This window comes from Salvelinus alpinus, chromosome 7 (assembly GCF_045679555.1).
Source record: "Salvelinus alpinus chromosome 7, SLU_Salpinus.1, whole genome shotgun sequence".
NCBI lineage: Eukaryota > Metazoa > Chordata > Actinopteri > Salmoniformes > Salmonidae > Salvelinus > Salvelinus alpinus.
This window is the reverse complement of record NC_092092.1, coordinates 69,924,656-69,948,057: the sequence shown is the minus strand read 5'-3', so window position 1 is coordinate 69,948,057 and position 23,402 is coordinate 69,924,656. Positions and strand designations below refer to the sequence as shown.

Sequence of the window (23,402 nt, the reverse complement as noted above, 5' to 3'; positions counted from 1 at the left end):
CCCTGGTCTCGTGGGAAGGCCCTGGTCTCATGGGAAAGCCCTGGTCTCGTGGGAAAGCCCTGGTCTCATAGGAAAGCTCTGGTCTCATAGGAAAGCCCTGGTCTCATGGGATGAGCAGCTTCAGGAAGTGCTTCAGCAAGAGCCAATAGTGTCCATTACTTAGTGTTTTCTGAGATATTTTCTACATTACAAATAGACCTACCATGTTCAAACCAAGCACTCTAAAGGCATAACCTAAGGAAGATGTAATCTCGTAGCTTCATAGTATCATAAACATATTATTTAAAGGGATAGTTTACCTAAATTACAAAATTGCACACTGGTTTCCTTACTGTGTAAGTATTCTATGGACAAGGTATGACAGCAATCTATGCTTTGGTTTAGTTTCCCTGGCACTGTTTCCACATGCTAACGTTTTAGCATTTTTGGCACAAATCCCATTCACGTCAAGGGACCGATATTAGCATTTTTTGCGCATCATATCCAAATTAGCTAAAAGTATCTAAAATTGATTGTGAAGCTCAGCAAAGTCACTTATAAATGATTTTAACATGATCCGTGAAAAATGCTAATTTTGGTCCCATGACTTGAATGGGATTTGTGCCACAAATGCTTAAACGTGAGCATGTGGAAACCGTGCCAGCGAAACTAAACCAAAGCATGTATTGCTGTCATACCTTGTCCATAGACTGCTTCCAGGGTAAAGAAACCAATTAGTATTTTGCCATTTGGGTGAACTAACCCTTTAATATAGAGCCTAATGTATGATCAATATCTTTCATCTGTTGTGATAATACATATTTTCTTTAGCCTATATGAGTATGGAGCTGTTAATGTATGTCTTTAACCTAGCACTAATATGTTTAATGTGAGTCAGTGTGTAGTTGTCTTTAACCCAGCACTAATATGTTTAATATGAGTCAGTGTGTTTGTTTGTACGTGCAAACATGCCTCTGTGCTCTGGGGTCAATGTAATGTAATACTGTCTGTGTATGTGTGTGTAAGAGTGAGCGTGTGTGTGTTGTGTCCACTTTCATGACTGGTGTTTATGTGGGTTGATCATGCAGTGTATTGTGATGACGCAAGACTCCCTCTGTCTGCCTGAGTATGCAATGTATTGCATTCCCTTCATATGGTGTGTGTGTATGTGACACACTATCCCTGTGTGTATTTCAGGCGGGCTGGAAGGAGAACCATGCCACATTTATGAGTGAACTGAAGAACCTGCAGGCGTCTGGACTGACCACTCTGGGTCACGCTCTCCGCGCGGCCTTTGACCTACTCAACCTAAACCGCCTTGTCTCTGGCATCGACAACTATGGACAGGTATTCCTGACACTCACCCCTCTACACCTTTAAATATAACATACCTTAGTATAAAGTACATCACCCAGGTCATAGAAATAGCATGTTTTCCCCCCAACAAATCATATGGAATATCAGGCAATAGTTAACTTTTTTAAACATATTATTATGCACAAGCATTTTGTACAATAGCATGCAATACAGTGCATATAGATTTGAGGAATATTCCGTTTGTGTATGTATTTGTGTATATCAGCCAATATGAGCAGCATTAGACCATTCGGGCTAGGCTAGCGGTGAGCATCGGGAGTATGTAAATCTTCTTAGTGTTTCTCGGCAGGTAGTATAGTGGTTAGAGCGGTGGGCCACTACCCGAAAGGTTGCTGGATCGAATCCCCGAGCTGACAAGGTAAAAATCTGTCATTCTGCCCCTGAACAAGGCAGTTAACCTACTGTTCCCCGGTAGGCTGTCATTGTAAATAAGAATTTGTTCTTAACTGACTTGCCTAATTAAATAAAGGTTAAATAAATAAAAATATATATAATAAAAAAAAATAAAAAAAAAACTCCCTGTTAGTGTGTGTGTTTGTGTGTAAATAAGAGAATGCTGGCGGTAGGAAGCTCAGCAGCTAAGGAGTTGGACCTGTAGCCGAAAGGTGTCCGGTTCGATTCCCGGGCCGGGCGCTAGAAAAAGGGTGGAATTAATCTGGCAACTTGAGGGCTACTCTGGGTTCACACCCTCAAGACATTCCCCTAATGTTGGGCCTTTGAGCAATGCCCTTAACCCCACAACCCTGTACTCGTCTCAACTGTCTGTTTGGTGTCTGGCGGTGGGGGGCTGAGAACACAAGACAATATTTTGTGGTTCTCTGCAACATCCGGACAATAAAGTTGTATTGTATATCACAGGAGGTTGATGGCACCTTAATTGGGGAGGACGGGTTTGTGGTAATGGCTGGAGCGGAATTCGTGGAATGGTATCAAATACATCAAACGCATAGTTTTCATGTGTTTGATGCCATTCCATTGGCTCCATTCAAGCCATTAGTATTAGCTGTCCTCCCCTCTGTCCTCACAGAGTACCACAACTACAATCATCTCTCAGCCTGACCAACAGCAAACCGTTTTTTAACCCATGAACTTCCCTGTCTACCCTCAGGGCCGTAACCCGTTCTTTCTGGAGCCGTCGGTGATCATCACCATCACGGATGGGAACAAGCTGACTCACACCTCTGGGGTGCCGGATGAGGTGAGCGAGGACACTGGCCGTTCCTCTGACTGGTTAAATATAAGTCAGAGGCCGTGCTCATAAAGCGTCTCAAAGTAAACGTGCTGATCTAGGATCAGGTCCCCCTGTCCATGTAATCTTATTAAGGAAAAACTGATCCTAAGTTAGCACTTCTACTCTGAGAAGCTTGATACATATGGCCCCAGGTTTAAAAGCAGTGGACTGTGGTCCTGGCTAGGTCTAATGAAGAAGGAACAGTTTCACTCTCCAGCCAGTAGAGTTCTACTGTGGTCCTGGCTAGGTCTAATGAAGAAGGAACAGTTTCACTCTCCAGCCAGTAGAGTTCTACTGTGGTCCTGGCTAGGTCTAATGAAGAAGGAACAGTTTCACTCTCCAGCCAGTAGAGTTCTACTGTGGTCCTGGCGAGGTCTAATGAAGAAGGAACAGTTTCACTCTCCAGCCAGTAGAGTTCTACTGTGGTCCTGGCGAGGTCTAATGAAGAAGGAACAGTTTCACTCTCCAGCCAGTAGAGTTCTACTGTGGTCCTGGCGAGGTCTAATGAAGAAGGAACAGTTTCACTCTCCAGCCAGTAGAGTTCTACTGTGGTCCTGGCTAGGTCTAATGAAGAAGGAACAGTTTCACTCTCCAGCCAGTAGAGTTCTACTGTGGTCCTGGCTAGGTCTAATGAAGAAGGAACAGTTTCACTCTCCAGCCAGTAGAGTTCTACTGTGGTCCTGGCTAGGTCTAATGAAGAAGGAACAGTTTCACTCTCCAGCCAGTAGAGTTCTACTGTGGTCCTGGCGAGGTCTAATGAAGAAGGAACAGTTTCACTCTCCAGCCAGTAGAGTTCTACTGTGGTCCTGGCGAGGTCTAATGAAGAAGGAACAGTTTCACTCTCCAGCTAGTAGAGTTCTACTGTGGTCCTGGCTAGTAAGTGAGGCTGTTAAAGAGAGCCCACATTTGAAGCAGGCAGAGAATTCCAGGACATATGATTCTTCATGAGCTGTATGTTATTCAGATGACTCACATTGTCTAAATCGTTATTACACTATATAAGAAGAAACCAACTCACCTGGGCCCAATTACAAGACAAATTAACAAGTCCAGTAACAAGTCCAGTAACAAGACAAATTAAATGCTAATCCAATTTTCACATCTTCCCCACCTCTACATTTGACATTTTAGTCATTTAGCAGACGCTCTTATACAGAGCAACTTACAGGAGCAATTAGGGTTAAGTGCCTTGCTCAAGGGCACATTGTCATTTTTTTGATGTTGCCTACTGTAGTCGGCTCAGGGATTTGAAACAGCAACCTTTCTGTTACTGGCCCAATGCTCATAACTGCTAGGCTAATTGCTGCCACCTCTAACATGCCCCTCTCCCTCCTTTGTGCTCCTCTCTCCCTGTCTCCAGCTCCACCTGCCCCTGACCTCTCCACTTCCAGGCAGTGAGCTGACCAAGGAGCCATTCCGGTGGGACCAGCGTCTCTTCGCCCTGGTGCTGCGTCTCCCTGGGGCAGCCACGCCCGACAGCGAGCAGCTGGGCAGCGTCCCCAACGACGAGTCTGCCATCACCCAGATGTGTGAGGTCACTGGAGGTAGGATGCCCCCCATAGAAATAGTTAACGTCCTGCTTTTACTTCCTGCCCTAGTCCTATGTGTACACTGACAAATGTCTGCCAGTTCACCCATTATGGCACCATTGACTTCAATGGAGATGCCCATTCTACTCATTCTAACTGGCTCTGGGGTGGGACTGTGTCTGTTGTGATGTCAAAATGTGTAATGTATAAAAACACAGACACAAGGTCACAGTCTATATATGCTCTCAACAATTTAATGGGTCAACCAACATTTGGGCACAGAGTACCTTCTTCAGGGTCCAGGCTATGTATCATTTAACATTTGCAATGTTTCCAGAGACTGGAAATGAAATCTGCAACTATCTATGTATTGTCAATACTTTCTGGAAGATATAGAGTACCAGTCAAAAGTTTGGAAACACCTACTCATTCCAGGGTTTTTCTTTATTTTTTACTATTTTCTACATTGTAGAATAATAGTGAAGACATCAGAACTATGAAATAACACACATGGAATCATGTAGTAACCAAAAAGTGTTAAAATCAAAATATATTTTATATTTGAGATTCTTCAAAGTAGCCACCCTTTGCCTTGATGACAGCTTTGCACACCCTTGGCATTCTCTCAACCAGCTTCATGAGGTAGTCACCTGGAATGTATTTCAATTAACAGGTGTGCCTTGTTAAAAATTAATTTGTGGAATTTATTTAATTCTTCATGCGTTTGAGCCAGTCAGTTGTGTTGTGACAAGGTAGGGTTGGTATACAGAATATAGCCCTATTTGGTAAAAGACCAAGTCCATATTATGGCAAGAACAGCTCAAATAAGCAAAGAGAAACAACAGTCCATCATTACTTTAAGACATGAAGGTTAGTCAATCCGGAAAATGTAAAGAACTTTGAAAGTTTCTTCAAGTGCAGTCGCAAAAACCATCAAGTGCTATGATGAAACTGCCTCTTATGAGGACCGCTACAGGAAAGGAAGACCCAGAGTTACCTCTGCTGCAGAGGATACGTTCATTAGAGTTACCAGCCTCAGAGATTGCAGCCCAAATAAATGTTTCACAGAGTTGAAGAAAGAGACACATCTCAACATCAACTATTCAGAGGAGACTCCGTGAATCAGGCCTTCATGGTCGAATTGCTGCAAAGAAACCACTACTAAAGGACATCAATAATAAGAAGAGATTTGTTTGGTCTGATGCGTCCAAATTTGAGATTTTTGGTTCCGATGTCTTTGTGAGACTCAAGAGTAGGTGAACGGATGATCTCCGCATGTGTGGTTCCCACTGTGAAGCATGGAGGAGGAGGTGTGATGGCGTGGGGGTGCTTTGCTGATGACACTGTCTGTGACTTATTTAGAATTCAAGGCACACTTAACCAGTATGGCTACCACAGCATTCTGCAGCGATACACCATCCCAGCTGGTTTGGGCTTAGTGGGCCTATCATTTGTTTTTCAACAGGACAATGACCCAACACACCTCCAGGCTGTGTAAGGGGTATTTGACCAAGAAGGAGAGTGATGGAGTGCTGCATCAGATGACCTGGCCTCCGCAATCGCCCGACCTCAACCCAATTGAGATGGTTTGGGATGAGTTGGACCGCAGAGTGAAGGAAAAGCAGCCAACAAGTGCTCAGCATATGTGGGAACTCCTTCAAGACTGTTGGAAAAGTATTCCAGGTGAAGCTGGTTGAGAGAATGCCAAGAGTGTGCAAAGCTGTCATCAAGGCAAAGGGTGTCTACTTTGAAGAATCTAAAATATACTTTGATTTGTTAAACACTTTTTTGGTTACTACATGATTCCATATGTGTTATTTCATAGTTTTGATGTCTTCACGATTATTCTACAATGTAGAAAATAGTAAAAATAAAGAAAAACCCTTGAATGACTAGGTGTCCAAACTTTTGACTGAGAGTGTACATGCAGAATAACACTAATGCCGGGACGATACCAGTATCACCATACTCCTTAGTATCATGGCAAGGAAAGAAAACACGAAGTGGCTTTAACCTCTTTAGGAAAACAGCCCTAATGTTGGAAACAAACATCGTTATGTTGTCATCTAGAGTCACACAATAATTTACATACAGACGGTTTTTAAAGGACAAAATAACTGCTTCTTGTTTTAATTTTTGTCATGGAAAAGATATTGCAATACTGGTATCATTATAGCCCTTAATAACAGGTCTTCTCCATCTCTCTGTCTTTGTTCTTCATCCCTCCCACTCTTTCTTTCTCCAGGTCGGTCATACTGTGTACGGACTCAGAGGATGCTGAACCAGTGTCTGGACTCTCTGGTCCAGAAGGTTCTGAGTGGTGTCGTCATTAACTTTGAAAAGACAGGGCCAGATCCGCCTCTGGTAGGCGAAGGTATGTCCTAACAGGAATGCGCTCTAACTTCTTGTGTATGACTATGCGTGTCAATGATGAAGTGTCCTCTGATGGTCTCAAGGTGACTCTCTCTGACAGCGCTTGACTGATGTGTTCCAAACAGCTGCTTCTGGCTGTTCTTCTGTTTGTGTTCGGTTGAGAAATGGACACCTCATGTTGTTTGCTTCTACAGATGGTATGGTTGACCCGAGCCGGCCCGTGTTGTCCTTCAGCCCACAGCCCTGGCACAGCTGCCACAAGCTCATCTACGTGCGACCCAACCCCAAGACAGGGGTGCCTGTAGGCCACTGGCCCATCCCTGAGTCCTTCTGGCCGGACCAGAACTCCCCCGCTCTGGTGAGAGGATGCCATTAACCCCACAGTTACTGATGCAGTAACACTAACGCAAGCTCATTAGTCCCTCCATTTTGAAATACTAAGATATTGTTTGTGTGATTATTAAGCAGTCAGTTAATGGGTCAAGTGAAAGAGGATGAGAGTTAAGCATTATGCTCCTCTTAAATCCAGTACTTAGTGTTAAATGTGGCTCTGCACTCTTGCCCCCTGGGACCTGTAGTTGTCCTGGCCCTCTGGGACCTATAGTTGTCCTGGCCCTCTGGGACCTATAGTTGTCCTGGCCTCTGGGACCTTTAGTTGTCCTGGCCTCTGGGACATTTAGTTGTCCTGGCCTCTGGGACCTATAGTTGTCCTGGCCCTCTGGGACCTATAGTTGTCAAGGCCCTCTGGGACCTGTAGTTGTCCAGGCCCTCTGGGACCTGTAGTTTTTCTGGCCCTCTGGGACCTTTAGTTGTCCTGGCCTCTGGGACCTTTAGTTGTCCTGGCCTCTGGGACCTATAGTTGTCTTGGCCCTCTGGGACCTATAGTTGTTCTGGCCCTCTGGGACCTGTAGTTGTCCTGCCCTCTGGGACCTGTAGTTGTCCTGCCCTCTGGGACCTTTAGTTGTCCTGGCCCTCTGGTACCTGTAGTTGTCCTGCCCTCTGGGACCTGTAGTCATGGCCCTCTGGGACCTGTAGTCCTGGCCTCTGAGACCTGACATTGTCCTGGTCCCCCGGGACCTGTAGACCTGGCCTTTGAGACCTATAGTTGTCCTGGCCCTTGGCATCCTGTGAATGATTGCTCCTCACTGTGTCTTTATTGCCAAGAACTGGGGGTGAAGTTTGCTTAGGACTCTCTCTGTGTTTTTCTTTCTCTCTGTATATTGACTATCTGTAGTGTTACTGGGGCAGTGCCAAGGACAGAGGGTCAGGGTGGATGCTGACTGACTAGAGTCTGCCAGCTCCATCCTACTGTTTAATGTTCTGTCTCTACTCTCTTTTTCAACCCCCCCCCCACACACACACACACAGTAGTTCCTGTGGTGTCGGCATGGCATTGGTATAGTTTCAGGATGTTTATTTCTCCTCAACAAGGACAGCATTGTATGAAATGCTCTAAATGTTCTCTGTCATTCTCTCCCTTTGCCCACCACTAGCCTCCTCGCTCTGCTCACCCCATGGTGCGTTTCACCTGTGTGGACTGTGAGCCCATGGTGATTGACAAGCTACCCTTTGACAAGTACGAACTGGAGCCCTCGCCACTCACCCAGTACATCCTGGAGAGGAAGTCTCCACACATGTGCTGGCAGGTAGGAGAAATGCTCCCACACACAACCTCAAGGAGTTATGGTGTTTGTATTTCTAGTTATGCTGTGGGATGTTGTTTGTGCTGAGCCCTCTCTCACTTTCTCTCTCTCTGCCCCTCTCTTTTTCTTTCTCTGTTTCTCTCTGTCTCTCGCTCCCCCTTTCTATCTTTCTCTCTCTCTCTCTCTCTCTCTCTCTCTCTCTCTCTCTCTCTCTCTCTCTCTCTCTCTCTCTCTCTCTCTCTCTCTCTCTCTCTCTCTCTCTCTCTCTCTCTCTCTCTCTCTCTCACGCTCTCTTTCTCTCTCTGTCTCTCTCTGTCTCTCGCTCCCCCCCTCTCTCTCTCATGCTCTCTCTTTCTCTCTGTCTCTCGCTCCCCTCTCTCTCTCTGTCTCTCTGTCTTTCTCTCTCTCATTCTCTACCCTCCTCACTGCCCCCCCCCCCTGTCTCTCTGTCTCTCTTTCTTCCTGTTTCTCCCCTCTCGCTGTCCCCCCCCCATTCTCTCTCTCTCTGTCTCTTTCCCTGCAGGTCTTTGTGAACAGTAGTGGAAAGCACAGTGACCTAGCCCAGCCCTTTGGGTACCTGAAGGCCAGCACCACTCTCTCCTGTGTCAACCTCTTTGTTATGCCTTACAACTACCCAGTTGTTTTGCCACTCCTTGGTAAGTGAGATTGTGGATGTCTTCTATGCTGAAGCTGTAACAGTATACAGCCATACATTAGCGACATTTGTGGGGTGTTTCTGTTATATGTATTTGAAATAGGTATTTAAATTACTTTTGAGTATTTTGTCATTTGTGTTTGGAAGGCCTGAGAACCTGACTAAAATCACCATGTATTTGGAAGGCCTGAGTACCTGACTAAAATCCCCATGTATTTGGAAGGCCTGAGAACCTGACTAAAATCATCAATGTATTTGGAAGGCCTGAGAACCTGACTAAAATCACCATGTATTTGGAAGGCCTGAGTACCTGACTAAAATCCCCATGTATTTGGAACACCTGAGAACCTGACTAAAATCCCCATGTATTTGGAAGGCCTGAGAACCTGACTAAAATCCCCATGTATTTGGAAGGCCTGAGTACCTGACTAAAATCCCCATGTATTTGGAACGCCTGAGAACCTGACTAAAATCCCCATGTATTTGGAAGGCCTGAGAACTGACTAAAATCACCATGTATTTGGAAGGTCTGAGTACCTGACTAAAATCACCATGTATTTAGAAGGCCTGAGTACCTAAATAAAATCCCCATGTATTTGGAAGGCCTGAATACCTGACCAAAATCACCATGTATTTGGAAGGCCTGAGTACCTGACCAAAATCACCATGTATTTGGAAGGCCTGAGTACCTGACCAAAATCCCCATGTATTTGGAAGGCCTGAGTACCTGACCAAAATCACCATGTATTTGGAAGGTCTGAGTACCTGACTAAAATCACCATGTATTTAGAAGGCCTGAGTACCTAAATAAAATCCCCATGTATTTGGAACGCCTGAGAACCTGAATAAAATCCCCATGTATTTGGAAGGCCTGAGAACCTGACTAAAATCACCATGTATTTGGAAGGCCTGAGTACCTGACTAAAATCCCCATGTATTTGGAAGGCCTGAGAACTGACTAAAATCACCATGTATTTGGAAGGTCTGAGTACCTGACTAAAATCACCATGTATTTAGAAGGCCTGAGTACCTAAATAAAATCCCCATGTATTTGGAACGCCTGAGAACCTGAATAAAATCCCCATGTATTTGGAAGGCCTGAGAACCTGACTAAAATCACCATGTATTTGGAAGGCCTGAGTACCTGACTAAAATCACCATGTATTTGGAAGGCCTGAGTAACCTGACCAAAATCCCCATGTATTTGGAAGAACATACTTCAGAGAATGGTATTTTGTATTTTCAAAATATATTATAATGCTTCAGAATTTTGATGCCCCATATCACCCCAAATTTGCTGCATTGGTTTAAGAAATGTTAGGTCACTATCGTGTTGCCCTGAGAGGTATTGGTGGAGGAGGAGCGAGGATAGTGCCGTGAATATGGTCCCAAAGGTGGAAGTGAACTCTTGTTTTTTGTTATTGCCATACTATCACTACACTCTCTGTCATTTGGGAAGTGATTCCTGTACCTCAACTTTATGTCAAACCCCTTTATGCCTCCATCTGCACCTCTGATTAAATGATACTCATGGTAAGGCATGGAATCTCATTTCTGACACCAATGCAGTGTATGTTGAGTAATAGGGGCCACAAAGCTCTGAAGACTAACAATATATGAAGTGGGATATTGGTACTGTTCATAGCATGTAAACCGAAGGTCACAGGTTGTTTTACGTGCAAATGTATGTATTTCAATTAAATAAATAAAAAATACGCAGTTTTGTGTAGATTATTCTGATACATTGGTCTTTAGGGTATTTTGTAACAAGATACTTTCTGATTGCCAATCTCTGGGTGTTCTTGGATGATTATGCTTGTCTCAGGTCTTTTTCCTCTTCCCAACCCCCAACCCTGCTGTCTTCACAGATGACCTGTTTAAAGTGCACAAACTGAAGCCAAACCTAAAGTGGCGGCAGGCCTTTGAGATCTACCTGAAGACCATGCCTCCTTACTTTCTCTTGGTAATGTACTGTTCTTGGTCAATGTCATATATGTAAATATATATTTGTATCCATATGTGCTATATGTATTTCATGTTTGTTTGATGGTGATGCACTTTCTCTATGGGCTCTCTGTGTTTCCATACAGCCATTGAAGAAGGCACTGAGAATGATGGGAGCGCCCAACCTCATCTCCGACAACATGGACTGTGGCCTCAGCTACAGTGTCATCTCCTACCTAAAGAAGCTTAGCCAGCAGGTGGGGCTTCCCTTCACCTGGGTAGCATCCTAAAGGTCACCCTATTCTCTATGTAGTGCACTACTTTGACCAGGGCCCAAAGTAGTACACTATATAGGGAATAGGGTCCCATTTGGGATGCACACCTAGACTTAGTATATATCTATAGCTTTCAAAGTTTGTACATACAACGTGATACGTGTTTAACAAGGGTCACTTATGTAGGTCTGAATACACTTTAGGAGCACACCCAGCTGGTGTGAATTAGTGAATAAAGAACCTGTCTTTGTCTCTTTCTCTGTCTGCAGGCAAAGATGGAGTCGGATCGCCTGATCGTGTCTGTAGGGAAGAAGGCTCCCCAAGAGACTGGGATAAAGGTGAAGAACCACTCCAACACCCTGTCCCTGGCCCACCGCAAAGACTTCAAGCAGCTGCTGCAGGGTATCACCGGAGAGATGTCCCTCCGCCTTGCAGACATCAACTTCAAGGAGTTTGCCGGCTTTCAGATTGCACTGCTCAACAAGGTACAGAACCGGCAGGGTGAAACTCTGAGATGCCTGAGAGGATAACTGTATCCCAAATGGCACCCTATGCCATACAGTGGGGAGAACAAGTATTTGATACACTGCCGATTTTGCAGGTTTTCCTACTTACAAAGCATGTAGAGGTCTGTAATTTTTATCATAGGTACACTTCAACTGTGAGAGACGGAATCTAAAACAAAAATCCAGAAAATCACATTGTATGATTTTTAAGTAATTCATTTGCATTTTATTGCATGACATAAGTATTTGATACATCAGAAAAGCAGAACTTAATATTTGGTACAGAAACCTTTGTTTGCAATTACAGAGATCTTACGTTTCCTGTAGTTCTTGACCAGGTTTGCACACACTGCAGCAGGGATTTTGGCCCACTCCTCCATACAGACCTTCTCCAGATCTTTCAGGTTTCGGGGCTTTCGCTGGGCAATACGGACTTTCAGCTCCCTCCAAAGATTTTCTATTGGGTTCAGGTCTGGAGACTGGCTAGGCCACTCCAGGACCTTGAGATGCTTCTTACGGAGCCACTCCTTAGTTGCCCTGGCTGTGTGTTTCGGGTCGTTGTCATGCTGGAAGACCCAGCCACGACCCATCTTCAATGCTCTTACTGAGGGAAGGAGGTTGTTGGCCAAGATCTCACGATACATGTCCCCATCCATCCTCCCCTCAATAGGGTGCAGTCGTGCTGTCCCCTTTGCAGAAAAGCATCCCCAAAGAATGATGTTTCCACCTCCATGCTTCACGGTTGGGATGGTGTTCTTGGGGTTGTACTCATCCTTCTTCTTCCTCCAAACACGGCGAGTGGAGTTTAGACCAAAAAGCTCTATTTTTGTCTCATCAGACCACATGACCTTCTCCCATTCCTCCTCTGGATCATCCAGATGGTCATTGGAAAACTTCAGATGGGCCTGGACATGCGCTGGCTTGAGCAGGGGGACCTTGCGTGCGCTGCAGGATTTTAATCCATGACGGCGTAGTGTGTTACTAATGGTTTTCTTTGAGACTGTGGTCCCAGCTCTCTTCAGGTCATTGACCAGGTCCTGCCGTGTAGTTTTGGGCTGATCCCTCACACCTTCCTCATGATCATTGATGCCCCACGAGGTGAGATCTTGCATGGAGCCCCAGACCGAGGGTGATTGACCGTCATCTTGAACTTCTTCCATTTTCTAATAATTGCGCCAACAGTTGTTGCCTTCTCACCAAGCTGCTTGCCTATTGTCCTGTAGCCCATCCCAGCCTTGTGCAGGTCTACAATTTTATCCCTGATGTCCTTACACAGCTCTCTGGTCTTGGCCATTGTGGAGAGGTTGGAGTCTGTTTGATTGAGTGTGTGTACAGGTGTCTTTTATACAGGTAACGAGTTCAAACAGGTGCAGTTAATACAGGTAATGAGTGGAGAACAGGAGGGCTTCTTAAAGGAAAACTAACAGGTCTGTGAGAGCCGGAATTCTTACTGGTTGGTAGGTGATCAAATACTTATGTCATGCAATAAAATGCTAATTAATTACTTAAAAATCATACAATGTGATTTTCTGGATTTTTGTAAGTAGGAAAACCTGCAAAATCGGCAGTGTATCAAATACTTGTTCTCCCCACTGTATATAGTGCACAACTTTTGACCAGAGCCCAGTGAATAGGGTTCCATTTGGGACGCAGACGATGTTCCTAGATTGAAGTGGCAGACAGGGTTTCTGTATCTCATTACTTCCGATCTCCTCAGGATCTAAAGCCTCAGGCGTATCGGAACGCCTATGACATCCCAAGACGGAACCTTCTGGATCAGCTGACACGGATGCGCTCCAACCTTCTGAGGACTACTCAGAAACTTATCAGAGGACAAGATGAAGGTAGGCAGGCTTGAAAGCTGCTTAACCCCCTAGAGTCGGTTGATGCACTGGTGCGTCAATCTAAGTTACATAACAAAAAAATCCCCATCAAAATCCGTCAGTTTAAGCTAGAGATATCAGTTTTTTTGCATTGGATGCTTCTCAATCCACCGCATCTGCCCGCCAGTGTCGCACTTCTGCATCTGAGGTGAAAGGTGACAGAGCTAGAGCGGTGTTTGTCAGACCATGAGACATCCTGAAAATCAGTCTTTTCATGTAAACGTCTGAATGGTTTGACCTACAAACTTTTACTCTACGGCCCCCACCAAGTGTCAGGAGAGTTGTCGGTACCGACGATGTGCCACCTTCTGTTTGGTAGCGTCCGAACCATTTGGGCTACAAACCCCATTGTGGAAAGGGGAGATTCTCATGAACATGATGGTGTTCTCTGTTTTTGCTCTACGACCCCCACAAGTGTCATGGGACTTGTCTGAAATTAACCGGTACATTTAAAAAAAAAAAGAAATGGAAGTATGACGGTAGTTTTGTTCCTACCCAAAAAAAAGGGGTTAAATATGTGTAAAAATATATATATATCTCCTTAGATTTAGGACAGACACTTCAAAACCTTGCTTCTTATGATTTATTTTGTGACTGTCATTTTGAAATGAATGAATGTGTTATTCAATGTGTTTCTATGGGCTATAGTAGTAAAGGCCAACATCTATATTTTATCAAAACATTGTTTTATATTATTATTTATACCTAAAGAGGTCCTAAAATTCAAAATCAAACAGCTAAATGATCCATAGTAAAATTCCATATGTCAGCTTAGTGCCCCTCCCCCCCTCCCCCAACGGTTTAGAATCTAAAGAATGAATCATCAGTTAGATTATTCTTGTCAGTCTATTGACTACAGTATGAAAAGATTATGTAAGAAGTGGAAAAATGTCACGAACTGTTGATACTAGCCACCCTAAGAATGTATTTATATGGTAAATGAATGAATACAACAGTGGGCTTTTATGCTGATTGAAATTAAATTAATTTGTTTTGACATTGAGTATGTGCTGGTTGTTAGACTACCTTCACAGTATACCCATGGTTCAGATGGGCAACTATCAGGAGTATCTAAAGATGATGCCGTCTCCTCTGAGAGAGATCGACCCTGACCAACCCAAACGCCTGCACACCTTCGGCAACCCATTCAAACAGGACAAGAAGGTACAAACATACACACACACACACAGCAGAGATCAGCAAAAACAGCAGTGATAATAGTGTGACATCATCATTCTACAACCACTTGGTTTGTTTGTTCTTGATCCCAGGGGATGATGATTGATGAGGCAGATGAGTTTGTAACGGGTCCCCAAAGCAAGAAGAGAGGCATTACGGGGGACCCCAACTCGGGGGCTGCTCTGAAGAGAAGGCGGAGTATGTCCCCTTTATTGCGTCGGCCCCAGACTCCACCAATCATCACCAACCATGTAGTGGGGAAGGGGTCCAATGGGAACGGGGCCCAGGGCCAGGATGGCATCATCAAGCCCATCCCACTGCACAAAGGTAGGGGTGAGTTGCTGAGGCTTCGGACCTGACTGTCTCTCTGATGCCGACTGACTGGATCCCTCCGAGACCATCAACACTTCTTCTTCTCTCGATACCATCTGAACTGCATCAACTCCCAGAGAAATTCCCTTCCATCCTGACTGACACTTAAACATTTGTTTTTGTTTAAATAATGTTTTTAATGATATGTTGTATGCTCATGGATTTCAGTTTGTATTGATTGCTATATGAGTGTAATAGAACTGGACACATACAGTATGGAAATGGCAGATCTCAGTCTACTGAAAGTGTTAGTTAGTGGTCAGAAAATGACATGCAGACATAAAACTTTAACCTCAATATAAAATGGATCTTCATTTAAAACAGTTTCCCTGTTGAGGGTGTTCATCATCTTGATAATGTCATGAAATGTGCTCTTCTGCCCCCCACAGGAGCAGTGGGGAACAACGTGCTGGGCACAGAGAGTAACGGGGAGGGGGGTGTGGGGCCTGAATCAGGGGACGGCTGGCCTGGAATGGTGGTGGACGGTGTGGGAGGGGGCACAAATGCACTCATCCTGGAGGAGAAAGAGAGTGAGAGGCCTGGGATGTGTGCGGGGGACAGTGGGGAGGACAGTGGCGTGGAGGAGGACAGGTTGGGGGAGGGTGGCCTGGATGAGCTTCCCCCCTCAGAGAGACAGCAGCAAAGCTGTGAGGGGGACCAGGAGGGAGAGCTGGAGGGAGATGAAAATGGAGCAGACCAAGCTGAGCCTGAGGCGGTCACCATAGCCCCACTAGATGGCAGCAATGCTGAGCTGCGCACACGGGTCATCAAGGAGGTCCGCAAACCTGGCCGCAGTGAGTAGTGATACACATACTACTTAGAAGAGTACTGAGTCGTGATACACATACTACTTAGAAGAGTGCTGAGTCGTGATACACATACTACTTAGAAGAGTACTGAGTCGTGATACACATACTACTTAGAAGAGTGCTGAGTCGTGATACACATACTACTTAGAAGAGTACTGAGTCGTGATACACATACTACTTAGAAGAGTGCTGAGTCGTGATACACATACTACTTAGAAGAGTGCTGAGTCGTGATACACATACTACTTAGAAGAGTACTGAGTCGTGATACACATACTACTTAGAAGAGTGCTGAGTCGTGATACACATACCTCTTAGAAGAGTGCTGAGTCGTGATACACATACTACTTAGAAGAGTTCTGAGTCGTGATACACATACTACTTAGAAGAGTACTGAGTAGTGATACACATACTACTTAGAAGAGTACTGAGTCGTGATACACATACTACTTAGAAGAGTACTGAGTCGTGATACACATACTACTTAGAAGAGTACTGAATCGTGAAACACATACTACTTAGAAGAGTGCTGAGTCGTGATACACATACTACTTAGAAGAGTACTGAGTCGTGATACACATACTACTTAGAAGAGTGCTGAGTCGTGATACACATACTACTTAGAAGAGTACTGAGTCGTGATACACATACTACTTAGAAGAGTACTGAGTCGTGATACACATACTACTTAGAAGAGTACTGAGTCGTGATACACATACTACTTAGAATAGTACTGAGTCGTGATACACATACTACTTAGAAGAGTACTGAGTCGTGATACACATACTACTTAGAAGCGTGCTGAGTCGTGATACACATACTACTTAGAAGAGTACTGAGTCGTGATACACATACTACTTAGAAGAGTACTGAGTCGTGATACACATACTACTTAGAAGAGTACTGAGTCGTGATACACATACTACTTAGAAGAGTACTGAGTCGTGATACACATACTACTTAGAAGAGTGCTGAGTCGTGATACACATACTACTTAGAAGAGTGCTGAGTCGTGATACACATACTACTTAGAAGAGTGCTGGGTCGTGATACACATACTACTTAGAAGAGTGCTGAGTCGTGATACACATACTACTTAGAAGAGTGCTGAGTCGTGTCCCAAAGGGCACCCTATTCCCTTTATAGTGTAGAGAAGTCCCTTATCTTCCATCTGCTGGACCACCTCCACTGACCCCTGACTGTGCCTGTCCTTGTTCCCAGACTATGAGACCATATTCAGGCTGCTGGAGGAGGTGAAGGGGTCTGTGACGGTCCAGAGGTACTTCATCCATCACGCGATCAAGGAGGCTGCCAGGTGAGACCCACTGTCTGTCTGTCTGTCTGTTCATACCAGACTACCCACAGTACAGACTGACCCACCATCTGTCTGTCCACACCAGACTACCCGCAGTACAGACTGACACACCGTCTGTCTGTTTACACCAGACTACCCACAGTACAGACTGACCCACCATCTGTCTGTTCACACCAGACTACCCGCAGTACAGACTGACACACCGTCTGTCTGTCCACAACACACTACCCACAGTACATACTGACCCACCATCTGTCTGTCTACACCAGACTACCCACAGTACAGACTGACCCACCGTCTGTCTGTCTACACCAGACTACCCACAGTACAGACTGACCCACCGTCTGTCTGTCTACACCAGACTACCCACAGTACAGACTGACACACCGTCTTTCTGTTTACACCAGACTACCCACAGTACAGACTGACACACCGTCTGTCTGTCTACATCAGAATACCCACAGTACAACCTGACACACCGTCTGTCTGTCTACACCAGACTACCCACAGTACAGACTGACACACCGTCTTTCTGTTTACACCAGACTACCCACAGTACAGACTGACCCACCGTCTGTCTGTCTACACCAGACTACCCACAGTACAGACTGACCCACCGTCTGTCTGTCTACACCAGACTACCCACAGTACAGACTGACCCACCGTCTGTCTGTCTACACCAGACTACCCACAGTACAGACTGACCCACCGTCTGTCTGTCTACACCAGACTACCCACAGTACAGACTGAGAACAATGAAAACAACACAGTGTAACTAAGCTCCACTGTGTAGGAGAATATTGCTGCAATCTTGCTTTCATCATTCATTCATTATATTAATTTTCAGCAAGGGTGGTTACATCGGTCTGTGTGATATTTGGAAATAAAAAATGCTAGTGTCCAACTTAAGATAAGGACACTGTTCTGAATTTAAAAGCATAGTAATTATTAATTTAAAAGCATAGTAATTCTTAATTTGACAGCATAATAATTATTAATTTACCATATAGTAATTCTTAATTAGAAAGCATAGTAATTCTTAATTTGAAAGTATGCTCAAAATGATTTGAAAGCATAGTAACCTACTTACTTCACTGCTGTTACCCATTTAGAGCTCTATCTGCGATTCCTCCCCAGGTTTAGTGCTGTCAGTACACTGTACACTGCAGACATAAATTGTGGGCCATAAGTACATTGCAGTCATTATTCTGCTTCGTCAAAGCAGTCGTTGCATCCGGTCGTATAACACCTCCACTGCAATGCAGTTGCAAACCTCATGGCCTCTGTTTCCTTCCATTTTTCCTCTGTACTTATTTCTTTCCATCCCTTTCCCCCCCTATCTCTTTCTCTCTCTTTCTCTCTCTTTCTCTCTCTCTCTCTCTTTCCTCTCCTCCCAGGTTTAAGAAGCGGGTGCTGATCCAGCAGTTGGAGACAGCTCTGGAGTTGATTGAGGAGAAGGAGCTGCAGCTCCCTGCTGTCCGCCTTTACAACGACCATGGTAGATAGTGAAGAAGTGGCCTGCAGAGGTCCCTGCTCAGAAACACAAAGACATGTACAGGAACAGGGTACTCTCCTTCACAAGACATGTACAGGAACAGGGTACTCTCCTTCACAAGACATGGACAGGAACAGGGTACTCTCCTTCACAAGACATGGACAGGAACAGGGTACTCTCCTTCACAAGACATGTACAGGAACAGGGTACTCTCCTTCACAAGACATGTACAGGAACAGGGTACTCTCCTTCACAAGACATGGACAGGAACAGGGTACTCTCCTTCACAAGACATGTACAGGAACAGGGTACTCTCCTTCACAAGACATGGACAGGAACAGGGTACTCTCCTTCACAAGACATGTACAGGAACAGGGTACTCTCCTTCACAAGACATGTACAAGAACAGGGTACTCTCCTTCACAAGACATGGACAGGAACAGGGTACTCTCCTTCACAAGACATGACTTACACATGGTCCAACAACACCCCATAGGATGTAAAGTTGGGTGTTGAATGGAGAGAAAGAAGGAGGCAATATAGGAGACGACAGAGAGCTGAGGTCCCTCCCTATCTATGTGTTGTGACATTGTGCCTCAACAGCACTCACACATGGAGATGGAAGGGTCAGGGGTTATAATTCGGGAGGGAGGAGGAGGGTAGGGCCAGAGCCAGACCAATGTGGGGATAAGTTAAGAGACTCTGGATGTAATCCACTCCATTAGTGACTGATGCCATTGCTGACCATATGGCTAATTCAGTTTGTCCACAGACATTGATTCATTCACACACACACACACACACACACAAAAACACACACACACACACACACACACACACACACACACACACACACACCATAGACTTAGATAGACATCGCATCACTGTATCTGTCTCTTTATGCCGTCTGTGAGAGCATGGGCAGTGCCATTGAGGCCATCTCCATTTTGAAGTAGCCCATTTTCTTATTCTACTACTTCTATGAGTTGGTAAACAAACTGAAAGGGCGCATACTGTCCTCTAGAGTGTGTTGTTTGAACAGGTATAAAGCCAACGTTTTGCTCACAAGTGTAATTATTTGGCTTGTCCCTTCATGTGATCCTTCCTTAACCCATAGGTAGTCCCACCCAGTTGACTACTTCAAAATGGTGAAAGTCCTTAATGGCGCTGCCCATGCTCAAACTGGCTTTTGGGAACTAGTTCTCTATTTATCTCTGACACACACACACACCTTTTGAATCAGGTCTTGCACACACTGTAGTGCAGTTCTGATTAGTCATTATAGGACAGGAAGGATTTTTCATGTGAGGCATGTAATAATGGAACTCTTATTACAGCAATTTTACATGTAGTGTAATTACTAGTAATACTGGTAATGACTATTGACAATACAGCTGTAGGACAACTGTGCTCACATTACAGTTTAGAGCAATAAGGATATCTGCCAACTGATCAGAAGGTTTAACATTAGCCTATTTATGTTTGGCCTAGAAATATACATTTGATGTAAGAAACACACTGTGTACTGACTACATAGGCGTTGTGGCTCACATGAGAAATCTGATCTACCTCAAGTCTTCTAGGTGTTGGAGTGCTGTGGGTATTTTGTGTTGCATGGGCCTGCAGGAAAATAATACCATGTCAAATGACATACTGACCTAAGATGCCCTCCATGGATCAACTGTCCCAGCATGGGAGCTGTCCTCAAAGCAATAGCACACTTCATGTAGGCTATGTTCAGTAACGTGTGGACTTGGTTCAATAAAACATTGGTGCAGTCACTGAGAGGACGCCAGCTGTTAGGGTCCATCTTGAGGGTCTGGACTGGAGCCTGGCCTGCTGTCTCCGCTCTCTCTCTCTCCCTGCCTTCTCCTCGGCACTCTAGTGCATTATATACGGAATAGGGTGCCATTCTGGAACTGCCCCGAGTGTCACAGTCTCCCCATTGATTCTCTGCTCCCCGTTCGTCGGTCACCTTTTTCTGGACTAGCACAGCTGGGGAACAACCAACCTTCTGTATTTCAGAGAACAAACACAAGCTACCCATTTCTCTTTTGTCTTCCCCCCCAAAGTTTCTTTTTAAAATGAAAGATTGTATTTTATTGTTCATAAATCTAAACTATTTTTGGATGGTGTTCATACCAGAACATAAAAAAAGAGAATATTTTGAGAGTAGAAGTTGTATAAAGGCCATTTTGTTAACTGTTATATATAAAATTGAAAATGTACAATTCTTTTTTAAATAAACAAAAAATAAAAGAAACAAATTACAAAATGTACTATGAAGTGTATTATTAAATATGTTGTGCACTTAGTAAGTGGAATTGTGTCATGTCCAATTGCTTGTTGAAAATGTAACAAGTTCGGTCGTCTGGGTTATCGTTGAGCTTTCAGTCGGGAAAGTTTCTGATTTTAAACTTGTACATCTAATCATGTCTACGTTCAAAATGGCACCCTTTTTGTCAAGGGACCATACGGCTCTGGTCTAAAGTATTGCACTATATAGGGAAAATGGTGCCAATTGGGACGTACATGTATTACAGCCTTGACTGAGAGCCCTGAAGTATCAATCTGTAACCTAACTACTGCATCCTGACCCACAGATATACACTACATGACTAAATGTATGTGGACACCTGCTCGTCAAACATCTCATTCCATAATCATATGGAGTTGGTCCCCCTTTCCTACTAGAACAGCCTCCACTCTTCTGGGAAGGCTTTCCACTAGATGTTGGAACATTACTGTGGGGACTTGCTTCCATTCAGCCACAAGAGCATTAGTGAGGTCAGGCACTGATGTTGGCCGATTAAGCCTGGCTCGCTGTCGGTGTTCCAATTCATCCCAAAAGTGTTCGATGGAGTTGAGGTCAGGGCTCTGCAGGCCAGTCAAGTTCTTCCACACACCGATCTCGACCAACCATTTCTGTATGGACCTCGCATGGTGCACGGTGGCATTGTCATGCTGAAACAGGAAAGGGCCTTCCCCAAACTGTTGCCACAAAGTTGGAAGCACAGAATCGTCTAGAATGTCATTGTATGCTGTAGCGTTAGGATTTCTCTTCACTGGAACTAAGGGGCCTAGCCCAAACCATGAAAAACAGCCCCAGACCATTATTCCTCCTCCACCAAGCTTTACAGTTGGCACTATGCATTGGGGCAGGTAGCGTTCTTCTAATATCTGCCAAACCTAGATTTGTCCGTTGGACTTCCAGATGGTGAAGTGTGAGTCATCGTGTTTCCACTGCTCCAGAGTCCAATGGCAGCGAGCTTTACACCATTCCAGCCGACGCTTGGCTTTGAGCATGGCTTAGGCTGCTCAGCAATGGAAACCCATTTTGTGAAGCTCCCGATGAACAGTTATTGTGCTGATGCTGCTTCCAGAGGCAGTTTGGAACTCGGTAGCGCAACAGAAGATTTTGACGCGCTACGTGTGGTCCTGTTCGACGGTCCCGTTCTGTCAGCTCGTGTGGCCTACATTTTGCGGCTGAGCCGTTGTTGCTCCTAGACATTTCCACTTCACAAAGCGTAGAGCTGCTACTTTCAAGGAGTGGGACTCTAACCCGAAAGCTTATAAGAAATCCCGCTATGCCCTCCGACGAACCATAAAACAGGCAAAGTGTCAGTACAGGACTAAGATCGAACCGTACTACACCGGCTCCGACGCTCGTCAGATGTGGCAGGGCTTGCAAACTATTACAGACTACAAAGGGAAGCACAGCCGAGAGCTGCTCAGTGACACAAGCCTACCAGAGGAGCTAAATAACTTCTATGCTCTCTTCGAGGCAAGTAACACTGAAACATGCATGAGAGCATCAGCTGTTCCCGGACGACTGTGTGAGTCTGTAATACCAACATGTTTCAAGCAGACCACCATAGTCCCTGTGCCCAAGAACACTAAGGTAACCTGCCTAAATGACTACCCGACCCATAGCACTCACGTCTGTAGCCATGAAATGCTTTGAAAGGCTGGTCATGGCTCACATCAACACCATTATCCCAGAAACCGTAGACTCACTCCAATTTGCATACCGTACTAACAGATCCACAGATGATGCAATCTCTATTGCACTCCACACTGCCCTTTCACACCTGGACAAAAGGAACACCTATATGAGAATGCTTTTCATTGACTACAGCTTAGTGTTCAACACCATAGTGCCCTCAAAGCTCATCACTAAGCTAAGGACCCTGGGACTAAACACCTCCCTCTGCAACTGGATCCTGGACTTCCTGACGGGCCGCCCCCAGGTGATAAGGGTAGGTAACAACACATCTGACACGCTGATCCTCAACACGGGGGCCCTTCAGGAGTGCGTGCTCAGTCCCCTCATGTACTCCTTGTTCACTCATAACTGCACGGCCAGGCACGACTCCAACACCATCATTAAGTTTTCTGACAAACAGTGGTAGGCCTGATCACAGTCAACGATGAGACAGCCTATAGGGAGGTCAGAAACCTGACCGTGTGGTGCAAGGACAACAACCTCTCCCTCAACATGATCAAGACAAAGGATGATCGTGGACTACAGGAAAAGGAGGACAAGCACGCCCCCATTCTCATCGACGGGACTGTAGTGGAGCAGGTTGAGAGCTTCTAGTTCCTTGGCGTCCACATCACCAACAAACTAACATAGTCCAAGCACACCAGACAGTCGTGAAGAGGGCACGACAAAACCTATTCCCTCGCAGGAGACTGAAATTATTTGGCATGGGTCCTCAGATCTTCAAAAGGTTTTACAGCTGCACCATCGAGAGCATCCTGAAGGGGTATGGCAACCTGTCGGCCTCCGACCGCGAGGCACTACAGAGAGTAGTGCCTACGGCCCAGTACATCA

General features: G+C 45.1%; 1 protein-coding gene across 4 annotated transcripts in view; it reads left to right on the top strand.

Annotated features, from left to right (window-relative positions):
- ints6l (integrator complex subunit 6 like) overlaps positions 1–20,889 on the top strand; it is a 29,417-nt gene extending 8,528 nt beyond the window's left edge. Inside the window, exons 3-18 of one of the 4 annotated variants that reach the window (XM_071411538.1) lie at positions 1,177–1,326; positions 2,465–2,554; positions 3,948–4,131; positions 6,362–6,490; positions 6,684–6,847; positions 7,983–8,135; positions 8,656–8,788; positions 10,656–10,750; positions 10,878–10,988; positions 11,276–11,491; positions 13,230–13,356; positions 14,417–14,559; positions 14,667–14,907; positions 15,336–15,740; positions 16,977–17,070; positions 18,468–20,889. In XM_071411538.1, the coding sequence (XP_071267639.1) occupies positions 1,177–1,326; positions 2,465–2,554; positions 3,948–4,131; positions 6,362–6,490; positions 6,684–6,847; positions 7,983–8,135; positions 8,656–8,788; positions 10,656–10,750; positions 10,878–10,988; positions 11,276–11,491; positions 13,230–13,356; positions 14,417–14,559; positions 14,667–14,907; positions 15,336–15,740; positions 16,977–17,070; positions 18,468–18,576 (2,544 nt within the window). In that variant the 3' untranslated portion in view covers positions 18,577–20,889. Of the gene's footprint in view, positions 1–1,176; positions 1,327–1,645; positions 1,715–2,464; positions 2,555–3,947; positions 4,132–6,361; positions 6,491–6,683; positions 6,848–7,982; positions 8,136–8,655; positions 8,789–10,655; positions 10,751–10,877; positions 10,989–11,275; positions 11,492–13,229; positions 13,357–14,416; positions 14,560–14,666; positions 14,908–15,335; positions 15,741–16,976; positions 17,071–18,467 lie in introns of those variants that run through there. The other 3 variants (XM_071411539.1, XM_071411540.1, XR_011676253.1) reach the window with 3 other exon arrangements.
- Positions 20,890–23,402: the final 2,513 nt, after the last annotated feature.